We start from the raw sequence: 19245 nt of genomic DNA on the forward strand, positions 1-19245 counted from the left end.
TACAAAATCTTGCTAAAGGGTTAGTTTAAGTCAAGAACGATACAATAGAGGGTTTACTACTGAGCTATATTACAAAACGTGTTTCAACATTGTATTACACAACCGGCCAAAAGGGATTCTTTAAAAAAAAAAAGGAGACACTAGCTCCGAGGTGACAGCAATGTTTTTTGTCTTCATGATGAGTGTTATACAACTCGTTTTTAGTGGACTGAGGTGTAGGGGCAGATATAAAGTAAACAAACACAGTTTGGCACACTGAACTTCACTTACATTACGTCCTTTTCGCAGTTATGAAACTTTTGAACAGAGGTTTTGTAACCCGGAGGTCCCAACCAATCACTGAAGGCGCCTACTAGTCACGTGACAGTGTTTTTTATGTAACAAACGGGTGCCCACGGGAAAGTCTCTGCTAAACGGTCAAGGATCCACGTTAGCTTTAGAAAATGTATGCTCATTTTGGCAAAACTGAAACAAAATCCGGTTAGTGTTCTCGTATCCGACGCTAGTATGTCACGACAGTCAGAGGTGGATGAAATGTCAGAGTCAAGAAGTGCTTTTTTCATCGGCGCCGACATGGACAACGTCTCGGAAGTGGAGGACCACCATCGACTAATATTGCAGAAAGCTAACGGTCTTGCTTCGGAAAACTGCCTCAAGGAGGCTATCTACTGGTTTTCGGTCGCAATGGGGTACGGCCCAGTTAGACCGGAACATTTAAGTACGTTCGTGGACTGTATTCTACGTAACTTCAAGAAAAAGACCGCTGGGCCAGATGCACTTGAAGAGGAGAGTCAGAAGGCAGAGGGCAGTTCTGGGAGCGATATTTTCGATTGCCCCCACTGTCACAATTTTATAGGTGAACCTGTGACGTTATCCTGTGGACACTCGTATTGCCGGAGATGCTTACAACGACAGCTTTTCTCCAAATGTAAGCGGTGTAACGAGGCTGTCGGAAGCAAGGCAAAACCCAATGTGATTCTGTGTGGACTGTTAGAGAAGTGGTTCCCCGACGACCTAAAAAGATCGAAAAGCCTTAGTGAAGTAGATGACCTTTGTAAAAGGAAGCACTACCAAGAAGCTGTATCGCTGGCGACTGACGTTATCCAGTCTGGTAAGATTTTAAATTATAATATGAACCCGAGACCCATGTTGATATGATTGGTGTTTCCTGCTTGTGGGTGTTCTGCGCACTCTCAGTAAGGTCCGTGGTACGTAAACGTTTCTTGCCTGGGAAACACGTGTTGACAGTAAGCAAGTATGTTAAACTGTCCAAGTAGGCGATCTGACTAATGAGATAAGCCGACAAATTCCTTCCGATCAATATCGATGACTCGGTTTAATTGAAATAGAAGAAAGCGAAACAATCCGATTGTTACCTTTGGAATATTCAATACCTTTGGAATATTAAAGCCAACTGCATATTGTTCAATAATTGAGTCATCGCAAGTGGTAAATATCAATATCAAAAGATACGAGTGTTCTTGTGTTGCCAGTCTCCTCCCCACAGCCCTCGTAACTGTTCACCCACCGGTCGTGCGCTTTCGGGGCGGGTTGCATAATGTAGGTCATGACAATGAACATTGCTGCAGCGTATTAGGACTCCACGCTACTAAATCTATTCTTGTGTTATGTCAGGTCTCTCAAAGAAGGTGTCATTCCAACATTGTCGGTCAACGAAATCGTGCTTTTTTTTTCTTTCCCCATCCCGGTTATTTGTGTCCGCCACTGAGTTCACCGTTATCTCAGAAGTTGAATTAAGGTCACGAAGGATTTTCTTCCAAGTCCACTGCCTTGGCGGAGTCGCAAGTTTTGGACACGCAACGAAAGACTATGACACAGTTGATTTAATTTCCCTACATGAAATTACAACTCCAATATATATTTATTTTTTAAGCAGCTGGTTAATTCGTCACAGATAGGAACCCCCCCCCCCCCCCAACTCCGCATAAGTAAGGCCTTCGAATAACAGCCTGTCTCTTACACGAAATCATGATTCTCTACGCCTGTGATAATAGACATATCAACTCTTTACTGATTTGTACGTTGTGAACCCCTAATATGTAACCCAGTCCATCCTCATCATTGTCGATCACTTTGCTTGAAACTTGCATTGACTAGCATAACTGTGAATTCCTGTTTTGGAAAATATCAGTGCTATATCAAGGACATTTAGTAGCCTTTTTCTCCTGACTGCACTTTTCAAATTCCAACAATCTACAGCTTACAGTTGTCTTGTTTGGTCATGCACAATCCTCAGTTTCACCTATCCTTGGAGTAAAACTTCCAAAGATTATTTAGTTGCTCCTTTACTCTTTCCCTTATTGTGGGTATTCTGCCAATACACATACATAGATGTGTATGTATACTGGCAACTGTTAATATGACACCTGCTAAACAAACTACAAGAGTGCTTGGAATAACAGCCATGCTATTTGGGTTAAGTGATATAATTTTACTATGTTGTAACTGTTACCTAACTAATCATTTGGATCCTGGATAAATCTTGCCTTATTGGAATTTTTCACATTTTTCATGAAGATGAATTATTTATCTCCTAATGTTTCCCCAAGAAAGGCTTTTCAGTTTACTGCTTTTCTATGCATCACCTGTCTACTGTGATTTTAGGTATTAGTCATGAAATAATGTGCAACATAACTCATTGTCAATGACATAACACTTGGCAAGAAGAAAAACCTTATCATGCCGACTTCTTTGGTCTCATCCCCTCAAGGTTATATGAAGATGGCATGTGGTGTCTGGCATTCTTTGATTTTTTGGGGGGGGTGAAAAAATCATGCCACTTGCTTCTGATGTTAGTAATGTTGGCTGGTAGCATTTTTTCCATGATTCTCAATTTAGTCCTAATGCATTAAAAATATATAAATATTCTTCAGCACATCAGAGCTGAGACTAGTACAAAAGGTGTGATTGACCTATTGAGTATTGTTTTTTAAGTATTTTTCTGATTTTACCCAGACCAGGATTTTTTTTGTTTTTTGCTGGATCTATAAACTGGTTAAAGTTTGTAATTAATGTTTTTCAGATTTGTACCTAGAAAAGTCAGTGACACTTATTGCAGAGATATTGATTGCTATGTTGTTACACTCATGACTTGTATATAAATGAAATAATCTACTAAAAGTAAAGTACTATATAATCTGAGAATGTTGGAATAGGCTGCATTCAATCTCCAATGGTACGGGTATCTCTTCTCCTCATGTAGACCCAGAATCAACAGGGATGGCGCGACTCTGCCGAGCGGAAGCATATTTGGGTCTTAAACTTTACAACTTGGCTTTGGAGGACACAGAAAATTGTTCAGCATCTAGTTGCTCTGCAGAAGTAAGTCACTAACTGACATTGAAGTTTATTAATTAAAATTTTGTAAAATAAGACCAGTATACATGTCAAGAAAAACTGAGCTAAACTGTTAGCATAGTATATGATCTGAGGGCATTTCATTTGTGCCACATAGCTGTTTTTTGTTAGTGTGTGTGTTTGGGGAGGGGGGGGGGGGGTACACACTTTTCCTATTTGGCTGGCATGTGGTCAGTGGGCCATTCCCTCCCAGTAGAGAGCCAGTCATCATGAGGAAAAGGTGTATCTTAAGCTACCTCATTTGACAGGTGAGAAAGTGCAGCCTAAGCTGTCTTATTAAGCTTTTTTATATCTACCCAATTTTCACATTATACATTGTCATAAATAATTTTATTAACAAGAAAAAAAAAGTTTTTTAGCCAAATGTTAATTTGCTATTCAACTGACTATCTTACCTTGGTGATCCTGTTAGTTTTTTTAATACCATCCTACTGTTTCAAGTTGTGTATAAAAGCCAGACTTGAGAAGCTATACAACTGTAATGACTGAAAAAGGTTATCCAGATGGCACCTGCTAATGAAATGATTAAGGTAAAAGCTATAAACAATGATGAGCCCATAACATTTTGTTATCTTGTTAGATGTGTCAAGTCTGTCTCCTTAATACTTGCAGCACATGTCAATTAATATTGATAATTTTTATTAGCCTAGAAATAAAGCAAGAAATATTTTGCATTTTTAATACTCCCCATCTTTTTAAACAATTCAGCATTCCGTAGAATTTAGATGGAATATTTTGTCTTGACCGCACCATAAATAAATCAATTTCCGCAGACAGAAACGATTTTAGATGAAAGTTTGAAAATTAAAAGAGATTTATATTCAGTTACATATAAACCATACTAACATTGATTACAACTCTCTAGACTTGTTTTTTTTTGAGGTTTAATGTTTGGATTTTATTGAACCTTGAAAGCGAATCTTTTTTAGTGAGCAAATTGAAACATAGGGAATATCAATGATAAATGCGTAGACCAAGAAGACAAATGCAAAGTTGGTTTAAGTTTTGTGTACACAGTAATTAAATGGGCACAATGCCAAAATTTAGCTAATAAGAAAAAGGAGGCTAAGTCTATATTTGTATCTTGCTGTCCCTGCTTTCTGCTTTTCCAGGCATTATTTTTGAAAGCCATGGTACTGCATGAGATGGGCCAGGTGGATGAGTCTCTCCAGGTGTTTCTCCACTGCCTGGCTATAGATGAGGACTTCCCCTGTGCTAAAAGACAAGTGGAAAAGGTGAGAGGCGAAATAAGAAAGATAATTTTGCTGGCAGGATGACTCCGATAAAATATTATTTCTATTGAAATACTTGCCCTTGTTCTTTGAAAATAGTAAACAAAAGTTCACCTCATGGTGTAGCAGTATATTACAGGAATCCAGCTATTTCGAATAAAATTCATTTCACAGAAAAGCCCAGTGAAATAAGCACTCTTCCATCATGGTATTTTTATCGCAGAAGCTATTACGTCCCCATTAATACATTAGCAGGCAGTACAAAGGATCTTTGATTTCTAAGCTTTGATCGTAAAATATTGTATAAATTAAATGGTCATTACATGTCATGTGTTCTCATAGCTCCCTTCCTATCAAATGCGGTCATTTTATTGACCGATTTTGCCATATGCTAATGTTGTGATGTAGAATTGCTTCATAGAATCCCTGTCAGGCTCTCATATACTGTATTAATTTTGGCTTGGTCAGATTTTTTTTTTATTTGTTAATCTCAGAAAATTATTAGTATTTAGTTGTAGTATTAGTAAAATAGTTAAGCAATCACTCATTGCCACAAAATCTGAGCAATTGAAAGGAAAAGAAGAAACAGGTTTTTGTCCACATTTGAACATTGAAGATGATCCAATCCTTCAATTAGCATCAGGCGTCATGAAGAAAGATGTTCTTTCAAGGGTCAGATCTTGTGACTCTTAGTGGAATAACGTACATACCCCTTAACGTACAGCATTCCTGTTTCAGCTATATAAGTATTACACAGTTAATTATGTCGTTTTATGTCTAACAGTAAATTATGCCTACAGTTTTGGTATGTTAGTTCCAAGACAAGACCATCACTTGTTAAGCAACCATGCACATGGCAACCCTTACTCTCTCTACAGATCCTGTATGACCTGTTGTCCCTGGCTGATGACAGTGTCAAGGTTGGGCTGAGAGAAACAACACAGAACACCTCGCCTCACCTACGCAGCAAATCTGTTGTGGATAATGCTAATCCTGCACCCCACAGCCCAGTCCAAAGACAAAACCAGGGTCGCGCTAACTCGGCACACCATCTTCAAGATAATCAGGAGGTATTACTATGTTGAATAGTGATAGCTATAACTAAAGAGTTGGCTGAAGAAGCATTCTCACTCTATGACTTCCTCTTGTTCTCTTTATTTACTCTTAAGTTGAGGTATACTGATCATTCTTATATGGATCTATTCTATTTGTCTCCAAATATTTCAGAACTGATATAATCTCCCTTTTTTTTTGCTTTTAGTCTCAGAACCCCTGGGAATCTCTTGGGCGCCCAGCCCTGAGCCGAACCCGTTCACTTCGAATGCACGGAATTGATTGTCATGAAGAAGGCTTGAAGAGAGTTTGCTCTGCTCCTCAACTTGGAGACCAAGAGAAGGCGAGCTTGCTAAAGCGGAAGTTGTCTGTGTCTGACACAGAACCTGTTGTGGTGCATAGTGGGATCACCAAACATAAAAAACAAGGTAGAATTTTTCAGTTGGGTCATGCTAATATTTCCTGACAGTCAGTTTCATATAAATAATTGTTGTAATACCATAACCAGACACTCAAATTAAAACGACTCTGTTGTGTAAAACAAGTCACACGTCCTCTAAAAATGATCTTACTCAACAACACTTACAATTCTGTAATTGTCATCATATGTATTTGTTTTGACAATAAATTGCATTTTTTTTTTGTTTTTGGCCTCAGGTGAAGGCAAAGTCTCTAAACAACAGGCAGTCAAAGCTAAATCCTGCAGATCGGTTCCATTGAATGGCCTGGACCCCAATGATCTTGAATGCTCTCTGTGCATGAGGTCAGACAACATACTCGATATTAATGGTGTTCACGTGCCAAATTTACACAGCACATTGACTGAACAGTCCAGATAACAGAAATTTTTTCTTTTCTTATGCATGTTCTTGACCAAAACAGGCTATTCTATGAGCCAGTGACCACACCATGTGGCCATACATTTTGTAAAAACTGTATGGAACGCTGCTTGGACCACACTCCTCAGTGTCCCCTGTGTAAAGAGAGTCTGAAGGAGGTAAGAAACCCTGTTAAGCAGCTCAGTATTAATTAAATTATATTTTATATCCTTCCTATGTCAGCCATAAGCTCATAACTTTCTTTTTTTCAGTATCTAGCTTATAGAAAGTACATGGTCACAACTGTCCTGGAAACATTAATCAAAAGACACTTGAGTGAGCAATACGCAGAAAGGACAAAACTTCATCTGGAGGAGACTCGAGAGCTTTCAGAGTAAGTTGCCTTTCTAGTCAATAATGGCTTCCTCTAGTATCTCTTGACCCTTAAATTGTTTTCTGTAGAAGGTCAAGGGATCTAATGACCTGTTTCTGTTTCTTTACTTTGTTTAGCCTGACAAAGAATGTGCCTATCTTTGTGTGTACCATGGCTTACCCCACGGTGCCTTGCCCTCTACACGTCTTCGAGCCAAGATACCGCCTCATGATTCGTCGCTGCATGGAAACCGGGACACGGCAGTTTGGGATGTGTATTAATGATCCCGAAAAAGGGTAAGAATCCAGGCACAGGGATTGTGTTCCTGCTATTTGTGTTAACCTAATTTTTAATGATACCCATTGCTAGTAATCCACACCCCCAAGAAATAACTTATTTTCTCATTGTCCTGTGGTGTCCATTCCTGCAGGTTTGCTGATTACGGATGCATGCTCATCATTCGAAGTGTCCACTTCCTTCCTGATGGACGATCTGTAGTAGACACTATTGGAGCAAAGCGCTTTCGAGTGCTGACGCGAGGAATGAAGGATGGTTACAGTATTGCTGATATTGAGCACCTAGAGGATACTCTGGTATGATCTTCAGTGACCATCATTTTCATTTCTTAATGCTGCACGACACTGAATGAGATTCTTTATGTATAAAACTAACGTCAGTGCCTATAAGACGATACAAAAAATTCTAATGTCACTGTTTTAGAATGGACTCTTTCTTTCTGGACTTTTAGGTGGTGGACAGTGATGAATTAGAGAGCTTACAAGAGCTGCATGATGCAGTGTATGACCAGGCCCGCGTTTGGTTCCAGAACCTTAAGATGCGCTTTCACAACCAGATCTTGCAACACTTTGGACCAATGCCTGAGCGAGAGGCTGATATACAGGTATTGTCAACTTTCCTGAGAATTTTTTTCAACAAATCATCTTTGAAAGTGTCCACAAAATAATGAAGGCTTACACAGTTTTTTTTTTTTTTTCACAAAACCTGCCTCGCCAGGAAACCCCAATCTTGGTCTAAATGCAGTCTAAACTGTTGAGTAATAAAGTCAAATGATCACTCTTCAATAACAATTGTATAAAAGTTGTCATTATTCAGAAACGTTGTAATAATAATCTTACAAACGGACAGGAAATAAATAAAACAGAAAATTCATAGTGCTGTATAAGAACAATATTCTAGGATGACTCCCAAGGGATTTTTGTCTCTTTATCTATTCAAGGTTTAGTGATACCTTTAGTCATACTGTGCCCAATTGAAAAAGCCCACAAAACATAAGAAATGTCAGTTGCACCGAATAACAATGGAATATCATAACAACATTAGTATTGCCCCATAGCCAACTTTCAGATTAAAGACCTGTCCTTTCCCTCTTGTTAATCGCAACAAAGTATGCATTTTGCCTCTGTATCTTCTTAAACAAAATTAAAAATTGGCAGGTACTCACAAATGTTGCTGTTAGTTGAATTTTGCAAAAACTCAAATTAGCATTGACTTATGTACACACAGTTAAGTGTACTGGGCTTTAGATCTGGTTTGCTGCCAAAAGTGCTTAGAAGTGTTTACAGTTCTTGCTATTTGGACAGCAGTAGGGCAGAGTCCCTTGCCAATGTAGGCTAAAGAGCTTCATGGGACCTTCATAACAACTTGTTCTCCCTAGCCTATATATTACAGGTGTATTTCTGCAACTGGCACACTTGCTTAGTAAGCAATGCATGGTTTATGATTTGATACTGAAAATTGTGTTCAATGTGTTTCAGAGGAAATTGCCATAGTAATTCTTTTAAATTTCCTTTTGCCTTAAAGTTAAACTTTGGATAAATATAGTGCACGTTAACTTTTTCACACTTTAAGTGCATGTTATAACCTGTTCAATTGTTATGTTTGTTAATCATGCAAGTATGACTGATATAAATTCCTGTGAGAGGTTACAACTATTCATCTTTTGCATATTTCCTCAGACCTAGGACTCAGGACAGTCAAAATTTCATCCACATGTTACTTGGATGCAATAGAAATGTTATCATGTAACCAGGTTTCAACAGGCTCTTAAATTTGACACACCCACATACCTGTTTTATTTGCAGAAATTTAGTATTAGCCTCAGCTAAAATGGTGTATTAGAATACCATAATGTTGATTTTTTTTTTTTTTTTTCTCTTAAGATACAAATGAAAAAGAGGCTTAGTTGTATGGGTATTTACCTGTATCATGGTGTAATTGTAAGGGAAGTGAATGAGGTGCAGCAACCCCTAAATGAGTGTTGTTGCTGTGAGCTGATACGAGATGTCTTTAAATGGCCTTAAATAGAGTATGGACTCTTACAAATGTGTTCTGAAATAAGTAGTCTTTTGTTGATCTTTATTTATTTTAGGCTACTCCGAATGGTCCAGCGTGTTGCTGGTGGCTCCTTGCTGTTCTGCCCATCGACCCCCGGTACCAGCTTTCAGTCCTCTCTATGACCAGCCTGAAAGAACGCCTTGTGAAGATCCAGCACATCCTCACCTATTTGCAGAGCATCCCCAACAACTAGCACATGCTTTTCCCACAACCACTAACATTTTTTGAACTTCAAAACAACATCCAAACAACTGTCTTTCAACTCTTTGCCAACTTTCTTGCCACTCTCCTCATATTTTTGCCGTTAGTCATCTTATTGTAAACTTGATTGAAGATACACAAGATGGAAGCAAAACTGAAACATCCACAAACTGTTTTATAAGTGAAAACAGTGACATGGCTTAGCCACCTCAGGGATACTTCCAGTTACGTTGGAACCTATCAACTGTTACCACCCTCAGGGGTCATGGCTAAAAAACTTAATAGCTTCCAGTGCAGGCAGGGGATATCCTGGCCTAGAATATTGTGCAATTTGCTGCTTATGGTTTGCCTTTAGCAACTCAGGACACAAGGGTGAAATTTAGAGACAATATATAAGTAAGACCTATATAGACCTACGGGGACAAATCAACAACTGTCTCTCACTTTTCTCGTCCAGACAAACTATTAAGCTTCATGGGCACAAAAGCTCTCTCATTTAAATTGATCAACTCTGCTAAATGAATGGCAACATTGGAGTATTAAATCATTTCCAGAGTCTGTTTGAGGATATGGTATACTTCGCATTCTTTGTGTCTGTTCAAAAAGGGACAGATATGGCTAAATCCCTAAATACACTTAACTTGTATCAGAACTTCCTGAAAGATTCAGATCACATAGGTTTCACTTGACAACTCAGGTTATTTTGTTAAGGTGACTGATAATGTCGTTGTGTGGACTTGGCAATAACCCAGTGTATGTGAACCCCCTGTAGAAAGAATCAAATCGCACATGATAATTTATTAAGCTAAGGTGATGAGCATGTTAACCTTTATGGGCTGAGTTGTATTCCACACTTGCTGAGACCAGTTAAAAATGTTTTTTTTTTTATTTGTTTGTTGATTTGTTTTTGTGGCTGTAAAATTAATGTGTGGATAGGAGTAATAAGTGGTTCGGTGGAAGAAAATCCTAAATGCTGGTATCCAAAAAGGAACTATTGATAACTAATTAGTGGGTTTGTGGAAAAATAGGCTGAGATGTGCAAACTAGATTCATGACAATATTATTCTCTTCCAAGCTCCTTATTTCACTTTGTAATGTTCACTATCATGACCTTTGGGCTTAACATAGTAGGCAATATGTGTCTTCCTTAACAAAACAAAATCCATGAGGCCTGTGACTTATGTTCTATGTGTGTCTTCCCTAACAAAATATCTTCCATTTGTCAGGCAGAAAAACATGTAAAGGAACATCTATGCCCGTGAAATTTGTGTTCCATGTTTTTCATCTTTTTTTTCACCGTTAAACTGAAAGTAAACAGTTACATCTTCCTAGCTTTTTTGTGAGTCAGAATTTTAGAGTGCAAGGAAAACAAGTATGAGGATATCATGTACATTCTGTAACTGTTACTTATCCCACCCCAATACCAAAATATTTAACTACCCTCTGAATAATCTTAAAATTAAAGAATTTTAGTAAGAATATATTTATATTGTGAGCACCTCTTTGGATGGAAAATGAAGAAAGAGGAATTTCTTACAGGAGTAACAAATAACAGCAAGATTAGTCAAAATTTACAAAGCTGAGCAGTAGTGCTATCATTATTATTCAGTGAAAGCCATTCTTTCTGCCTGCATTTAGGAGGGAGGAATGGGACCAAACTTGCCTTACATCATTTTGCATTGTGAGTTGACACAATGCACTGGCTTGGTTACCATTCCTTTTTTGCCATTGTATGAAGATGTTACGATTGTATGTTTTTTTCTGGAAAACATTTGTTTTCTGGGAAAAAAAAAAATTAGATACAATATTTTTAAAATCAAGCCAGTGCCATGTAAATCATTTGTAAAAAGGCTTTTTTGGAAACCTTGTTTTTGCTCTTTTAAGTTATAAGTTTTCAATAATAAATGCAACTCTTTTGTCAAACCAAGACTCAGTTTTAACTGACATGAAAAAAATCAAGACGTTTTGAATATTTAAAATGCACTGCAAAGCATCCCCCTCGGAGAAAGAATGACATTTATTGATCACATCACACTCAGGATGGCACTGATGGAATTATGAAGTGCTGGTGTCGCTGTTGTTTCCACAAGGGGGTGATATTGCTACATTATAACTACACACTGACGCGTTTCACAAGTGAATGAGCAAACTCAACCTTTTATATGAAAATAGAAAATATATATCTGTGGTCGGCTTTCTTCCTTTTTAATAATTTTGAATGTAATGTCGCAGCAGACTAAAAGGAGGTAACCATCACGGAATATGTCCATAATGCATTCAATGCTGGAGGCTCCTCCCTCAGGTTAATGCGCAGAGAGCATCATCACAAACTCTGCAAAGGAAGACAGAAGCAGAATCACTGTTTCGGTCACAGCATCCTCGTACTTAAAATTACAAAATCACCGGGATGAATGCATGTATCTCAATATTTGCTACACAGAACTGAGCGAGAAACTGACAACTGCTCACTAACGGAGTCTTTTGACGTCACAATGTCTATAATCCCTGCATGCTTTGTGCCAACTTGTGCCAACCCTAACCCTTATTTTCAAAAAAAAAAAAAATTGACTTCTAATTAGTATTACTCAACACTCACATGACTCAAATAACCATATACTGATGCAGCTGCAATCGGTTGTCCTCACCTTATTTGGTTCACCAGCACAGAAGCAAGTGTGAGAGTATTACTCTAAATAGTCCAGGTGCTGGTATGAGGATCAAGAGACAGCTACTTCAGATTCACTCGGAATATTTAGACTTAAATTCTCACGGCTGTGCTTAAGAGCCACGTGCATTGTTATGTTCTCTATTTATGTGGCTTAACGGGGTGATAGACTCTTAACACAGTGGCAGATTGATGATAATGGGAAACACAGGCATATTGATCCTTTCTGTGACTGACACCCTATCCACATGTACCCGATAATTGCAATACATTGGGCTGCTGAGACAACAGTAACTGCATTACACCTCCTGTGTGCTAAAGACAGTCATTACTTTTCATGTGGTAATAAAGGGAGCAGCAATCATGGATGCTATTTATGCAGATGTGGGTTACAATGATTGTACTTCACACTGTTGTTTATTCTTCTGCAGCATCACACACTGTACCATAATTCTGCCAAGTCCTTGAGCTGTTCAGTAGTGTGTGTTCTTTTATGTGCAGCATGTGATACTAGTCAAGGCATGTGTATTGATTGACTTAAAGGGAGACTGATTAGATTGGTTCAGCCCATCCAGTGTACCCATTTGGAATTAATTACCTTTTCATACTCATTTTTGCACTTTCATCTCGAACCCAGGCCACGCAGATTTTTTAATCTGACGCTCATCCAGGTGTTCTTCTGTCCTTTGTATTCAAGGTCTACCTGCTCAAGCACCTCACAGCTTACCATCAAAATCAATGTTGCCATCTTTGTTGAGGTCAATGTCACCAAGGATCTCTTCCAGCTCGCCTTTCTTCAGCTTCTCCCCCAGGAGGGTCTTCATGCCTTCCTTCAGCTCCTCTAACGTTATCTTTCCATCCCCATCACAGTCAAACTGCAATGTGTTGGGCAGCAAGGAATAAAGAGAGAGGACGTAGACAGTCATTGAAAAGATAAACAATTATAATATCTGAAGATGAGTGTGGGCAGAATAGGCTGAGATTAATGAATTGCTCAGGGAGCTCTGAGGGGGTTGAAAAGGTGTTGTATGTGGTCACATGGAAGACAAAATAGGAAAAGAGAAACACTTTTAGTGAAGAATATAATAAATTATCACCACTTTGGAAAAACCCTTTGGCATGGCTAAGGGGATAAGAGTAGGCATCCAGAACATTTCTGACAGAACATTTCTGGTTTGATTCCTGTGCTCTTCCTACCAGGTCAAAGTGTTGTTGAGCAACACACTGAACCCATGGCGCTGTTCAGTAGCTGCCTTTTACTTGTGGTTCATCCATATTTAAATGCAGTGGTCAAATTGTGCTGTATGTATAACTGACTGTGACAATGAAGGCATTTCTTCTCCTTCTAATGTTTTGTGTGTGTGTGTGTGTGTGTGTGCTCAGCTGTGTTTTGTGCACTTGGGTCTACAATAAATAGTTTGTCTATTTTGCTGTAAGGCCTCCTGTGGTGTACTGACCCGTGAGGCTATGCTTATGAATAACATCATCACCTCATTTGTTTTGACTGGTTAGAAACTATTATACATGGGCTTTGCTTTAGGGGTAATCAAAACATTGTTTTTTTATCAGCCTCTGTGATAACGTCAGAGATTGAATAGCTTTCTTTCCGATTACTGAAATTCGGATCACTTAAATTGAGCAGCTGCGTCCCCTGAACATTAATAGAACAGGGGAGACAAACAAACTGACAACATTGTTATGAACAATTTCTCTTGTCCTGTCTATATTCTCCTGCAGTTATATTCAGCTAGGCAATCTTTAGATCATTTACAAGGAAGAGTCATTGCACTCAAAGGAAATATCCAACTGCATCTTATAGCTCTATTACACAACAAGGATGTGTAACTTTTCTTGAAGTCAGACATCTGACTTACCTGTTTGAAGGCACAGCGGAGCTCCTTCAGCCCAACCATGTGTGCTGTCTCAGCTAACATTCTTGGACCCATTAACTCACAGAAATCATCAAAATCCACATGGCCACCCCCTGCAGAAGGACACAACACACACAAAGGAATGCAGACAAACAAATTCAGGCATTGATGACCAACGTGAAAGTACTGATACCAAAGGAAAGGAAGCTTTTACAGGTTTGGTGATAGTACCCACACACAGGACTCTGCACCAAAACAGACAGGGTCCAGAACAACAAGTTTGATTTATTTATCAATCCCCTTGGGGAAATTTGTTCTCTGCAGCTAATCATGAGTAATATGCTACCATCCACCAGCACCAGTTTGGGGTTCAGTGTCCTACTCAGCAACACTTCGACACACTAGGAGGAGCCAGAATCGAACCAGGAATGTTCGATCCCAAAGACGATTGCGGTACCTCCTGTGCCACACGCCCCCTAAAAGGCTTTGACCAGGTGAATGGGTAGGTGGGATGCAGGGCAGGAACAGACAGCGAGGCGGAAGGCACTAGCATACATCAATAAGGGAGAGACCCGGTTGGGGACGCTAATATACACTGATGACGGAAACCCAGTTGGGTGACAGGTAGCCAGGCAAGAGGCGTGAGTGTACACCGACAAGGGAAGAAAACCTGAGCAGGAACAGGAAGCCCAGTTGGGGACGGGCATCTCGGTGCAATGCGCTAGCATACTCCGCTGGGCGAAGGGACGGCCCAGAGAGAGGAATGGATTTACACCACTGGGGTGAGTGGTGGCCAGGCGAGATCCACAGGTTTACACTGCAAAGGGCGAATGGGGAAGACTAAGGGAACTATCCAATAAACCGGCAAACAGTGAGGCTTAAATCTCTGTCTTTTAAGCCCTTACTAATTGCTGGGAACCAGGACCAGCCATGCACTCCCAATGCACGGCAATCAGTGCAACAAATGATACAGATCAAGTACTGCATTCATGCACAACATGCATTCATTTTATTTGTTTACTTACACAATAAGGTGGACATGTGGAACAGACAAGAATATTGTTGTGTGAGCAAATTAGCTTATTTAAACCCATCAGAGAGTAATAATACATCAAGGTTTTTTTGTGTAGCTAGCAGCGTGATCAATGCCATTTTTAGGTTTTTACCAACTTGTTAGTGGACTGTTGTTCTCATCTACAGAATATCCGTGGAAATATTTTGCCAAATAATTGTGCAGACTTTTTTTAATGAGATCAGCAGGGACTATTTACAACTTTCACATGGAGACGCGTATACAAAATCCATTCATAGCTTTTCAAACTAAAACATTGAACAGAAAGGCCCCTTAAAATTATGGGCCTATCTAATGTTTGAATGTTTTAATTTATTAGGATCAAATACGTTGTCATAGATAACATTGCTGATAAATACTAAGAGAAATCTTGATCTTACCATTTGTTGTAAAACCATCATTATAGCCATCTATATGATAATTTATTACAACTAAATTCACAAGTAATTACCTTCGATTCTTTAGTTTTCAATGAGCAGAATGTCAGAATACCTGTTAATTCTAAGGATAATGATTACGTCATGGAGTATGGCAGATTAGGTTTAGCTGTGTTTTATTTTTAGGGGGGTTTGACAAGGAAACTACCCACAGACATTAATCATTTATATCAGCCTGATGACAACTGCATTGGACCAAGTAAGGAAACACAAAAATCCTATATAAATTACATTCTGTAAAAGGTTCACTACAAGGTTCAGTGCACACTGAAGAAGTCATGATCCATGTAGTTCAGCTTTTGTTCATACACATGTATCCTGACTATATGTTTAAAAAGCAGTGGGACTTTATCAGGTTGTCAATTCTGCATCATTTGATAGAATAGAATAGAATAGAATAGAATAGAATGTGCCTTTAATTGTCCCGCAGTGGGGAAATTTCATTTACAACATGACTATTCGACCAAAAGCACATAAATTCCCACTTATACTAAAGACAGCCTTATTTGATTAAGTGAGAAGCAAACAACTTGTGAAAGATGTGAGAGACAGTTTCAGTAAAACCTCATGGTAATTTTGTGATTCAAAAATGTAATCACGGTCCCAACAGTGGATGATGAGATTCAAACTGTGTAGAGATTTAGACATCACTGAATTCCATTCCCCCTTTCTCACAGATGAGATTTGAATATAACATTTTTTATGTATGACACATACCCAAGAAAGCCATACATTTCTGTTAGCATGTATAATACATATAATGATATGTAATGATATTGGCAAACGATGATATTGATATTGATATGAATGATGTTGTGTTGCCAAACAATTGGCAACTTTTGCACAGCTACAACATTATTACAATAATTACACCTATATTAAATATCTTGGTATCAGTGGTTGTCTCTTTATTCCTGGTAGGTTGCTCATGTCATTTTAGTCTAATGAAGAAATTGGCTGCCCTAGAGGTACCGTGTGAATCTAATAATCTGATATTATGATAGAAAACCCACAGCAATTAGATAATTATCACAGCTTTTCTGTTTTCAACACGGTCTCATCCATCCCTATCAAAGGTTTGTTACAATCACAGGATACGTATTAATTGAATTTTGAGCGATGGTCCTTATGGAAATCTGGTACTACTTCATTAAATATCTGCATGATGGTAAGGAGTAAAAATATCCTAAATGATGGAGATCTTTACGGTAGTATCGTTTTCCTAAATACAAATTTTCATTGAGTTCTAATAAAAATAAACTTAAATAACAAAACAATGATATAAAATCGGTTTTCAAATGACATAAAATAAACAATAGATACAGATTTTCTACTGGACAGCAATAAATGTCAACAACTTTTTACCACTCAGTTGACTGCATTATCATCATCATCATCATCCCACTGCAAGCAGCAGACTGAATGAGTCAAGTCCAGCATCCCTCTTCCTAGCAAAGCACTTTAGCTTTTCCAAGGGGACCCCAAGTCATTTCCGTGTCAGACTACTAGATATATATTCCCTCCAGCGCATTCTCAGTCTGCAACGGGACCTCTTACCATGTGGACATATCTGGCATACTTCTAACAAGTGATGTTGATGAAGCATCCTTGTTGGTACGATGGTCAACTCAACTGATTGCTTTCAGTCTGAATAATCACCGTATCTCCAACCTCCCCCCAAATATCTGTGTTCTTCTCTTAGGCTGAGACCAGCTACTCTGTAGAGGAAAATTGCCGAGTACTCTCTTGCCCTTGACTGCACCTCAAAATAACCTCCACCCAAACAGAAATGGTAACCAGTTGCAGCCATAGTAGAGCCTAGAAACATGTTTGATGGTATACCAAAGACGCAGACACAGCTCTTATTAGAATTAAGCAAAGACTATATGGGTTGTAAATATGAACACAGACCCTATACACTCCTGACATTTCCCTTTGGACACAAAGTAGGATGTGGTCGAGTATCTTCTTTAAGTCAGACAAAACATGTTGCATGTACTCCTACAAACGCTCCATGATTGTCCTGAAAGTGAAATACTGGTACACCATTGAATGACCTCGACAGTATCCAGTTGCTGAGCAACATGATTACCCTCTCAGCAGAAGCACAACCTGCAGTCCATCTTTTTAAAACGGGATCATCATCCTGGTCTGCCAGTCCCTAGACATTATGTCTGACCTCAATCATGACTGAAAGATGTCCCAAGGCAGCCCCACAATCAGTGGCAGCCTGCTGGGGTGCTGCCCCACCTAGCTCACATGAAGAAGAACCAGAGAAGAATCACATGAAATAATTTTACAAAACATGATTTTTTTTGATAAATGAGCTATACAGTCCATGAATACCCTGTATAATTTGCATACAAAGATTTAAAATGTCCTCTTGGTTGATTTAATTGAGTGATTGTCAAGTATTTCCTGTTCCTCTACGGCAAAACTCTTTACCAAAAACTCTCGTTATAAACGCTTCATGCCTATTCTCCCCTCCAATTAAAAAAAAAAAAAAAAACAGGAAAACGCCAGTGTGCAAATCATGCGTCCAGCAACCCAGAGGACACAATAGCCTGAGATCCTGGAAATCAAAATTCACTGCAGCAAATTATTTGGTTTACATTAAGTTGCTGGGGGTATTTAGAAGCTGTTCCGTGTTTTAATTTTTATTTAATGTAATCATTTAGAATACTGGTGGGAAGAATGGTGACTACTTCATGAACTTCTTGTATGGATATGGATGAAGGCTCCAACTGAGCCGTCTACACTGAGGTAATGTCAGTGAGGTTCAGGAGTTCCTCAAAGTGCGTTTTCAGCCACCTGTCAATGTCCTAGGTTGAAATCAACAGGTCTCCTCAAAAGTTGTAAACTGCTTAAGCAAAGCTCTTTTTTTTCATTTTTTCCTGAATCGTCTCAACAGTTTTCTAAAAAGTCCTTGAGGCCCTTCTGGCATTCTTGTACCTGACAATGTTTTCTAGGCCAATCATGGCTAAAAGGTCCGGTTCTTCTGATTGACAGCCTCATTCATCACTGATCCCTCAAACAAGTTCTCAGTTTGCCGTCACAACCATTGATTACCTTCTGACCACAGCTCTGGGAAGCTGTTTCTACAGTAGAGGTCCTGAACGGGGATCATTTAGATTCCATGTCCTGAATTTGTTTCTGATTGTGTGAGGAGTTCCTTTGGCATTGCAAACTGAATGCCTTGTGTATGGGGTCCACAATCAATGGTTCCCAGTTCACCAATAGCTTGGTTTGCCAGGTCTATCCGACGGATTTCCCCACCACCTTATCGCATAGACCGGGAGGTGGTGATCATCTGATAGCTGTGCTCCCTCTCTACAACAAACTGTCTCACACACATAGCTCAGCCACCGAGTTAATAATACAAATATATAAGGTCAGTCTCTTAGTCTGAGCCAAATGTATCATGCATTCTTGTGAGCAATCTTATGCTCTGACATGGTATTTGTTATGCTCAATCCATGCCTTGCACAGAGGCCAAATACTTCCCAGTCCCTGCCCTCTGGAAATCTTTGTCCTTTCCCAAGTGACCTTTGAATTATCAGGTAGTGTCCTTTATGAGACACGTTTCTATAGATGGAAAAGCCACAGAATGACGAGTCCATGTTGTTGTCTCTGTCTGTGTCCCATTAAGAATGGGAACCCAGTTCACATGCAATTCCATTAGATGCCATTGAATGCACCTTTGCTCATGAAGGGGGGTCAAAATGGGCGTTTTGACTTATCTGTGGCACAACAACTTGAGATGATCTGAGTGTTCTGACACTTTTCTATG

At 39.1% G+C, this 19245-nt stretch overlaps 2 protein-coding genes across 3 annotated transcripts in view; one reads left to right on the forward strand and one right to left on the reverse strand.

Annotated features, from left to right (window-relative positions):
• The first annotated feature begins 385 nt into the window (after positions 1-385).
• On the forward strand, positions 386-11333 carry lonrf1 (LON peptidase N-terminal domain and ring finger 1). Its single transcript, XM_086156808.1, has 12 exons — positions 386-1111; positions 3224-3342; positions 4491-4613; positions 5489-5680; positions 5872-6091; positions 6321-6426; positions 6546-6660; positions 6754-6875; positions 6992-7150; positions 7285-7447; positions 7603-7755; positions 9244-11333. The coding sequence occupies exons 1-12, from the start codon at positions 448-450 to the stop codon at positions 9400-9402; spliced, it is 2295 nt and encodes a 764-aa protein (XP_086012934.1). The 5' UTR covers positions 386-447; the 3' UTR covers positions 9403-11333.
• A 106-nt stretch (positions 11334-11439) lies between these two features.
• The window catches only part of LOC147228678 (calcium-binding protein 2-like), a 30377-nt gene continuing 22571 nt past the window's right edge, over positions 11440-19245 (reverse strand). For both annotated transcript variants that reach the window (XM_086156809.1, XM_086156810.1), the window contains exons 7-9: positions 13950-14059; positions 12803-12950; positions 11440-11742 (exon numbers count right to left, since the gene is read on the reverse strand). In XM_086156809.1, the coding sequence (XP_086012935.1) occupies positions 11714-11742; positions 12803-12950; positions 13950-14059 (287 nt within the window). In that variant the 3' untranslated portion in view covers positions 11440-11713. The remainder of the gene's footprint in view (positions 11743-12802; positions 12951-13949; positions 14060-19245) is intronic.

This window comes from Fistularia commersonii, chromosome 12, assembly GCF_037954325.1.
Source record: "Fistularia commersonii isolate RoL2024-O1a breed Wild chromosome 12, RoL_Fcom_v1.0, whole genome shotgun sequence".
Lineage (NCBI taxonomy): Eukaryota > Metazoa > Chordata > Actinopteri > Syngnathiformes > Fistulariidae > Fistularia > Fistularia commersonii.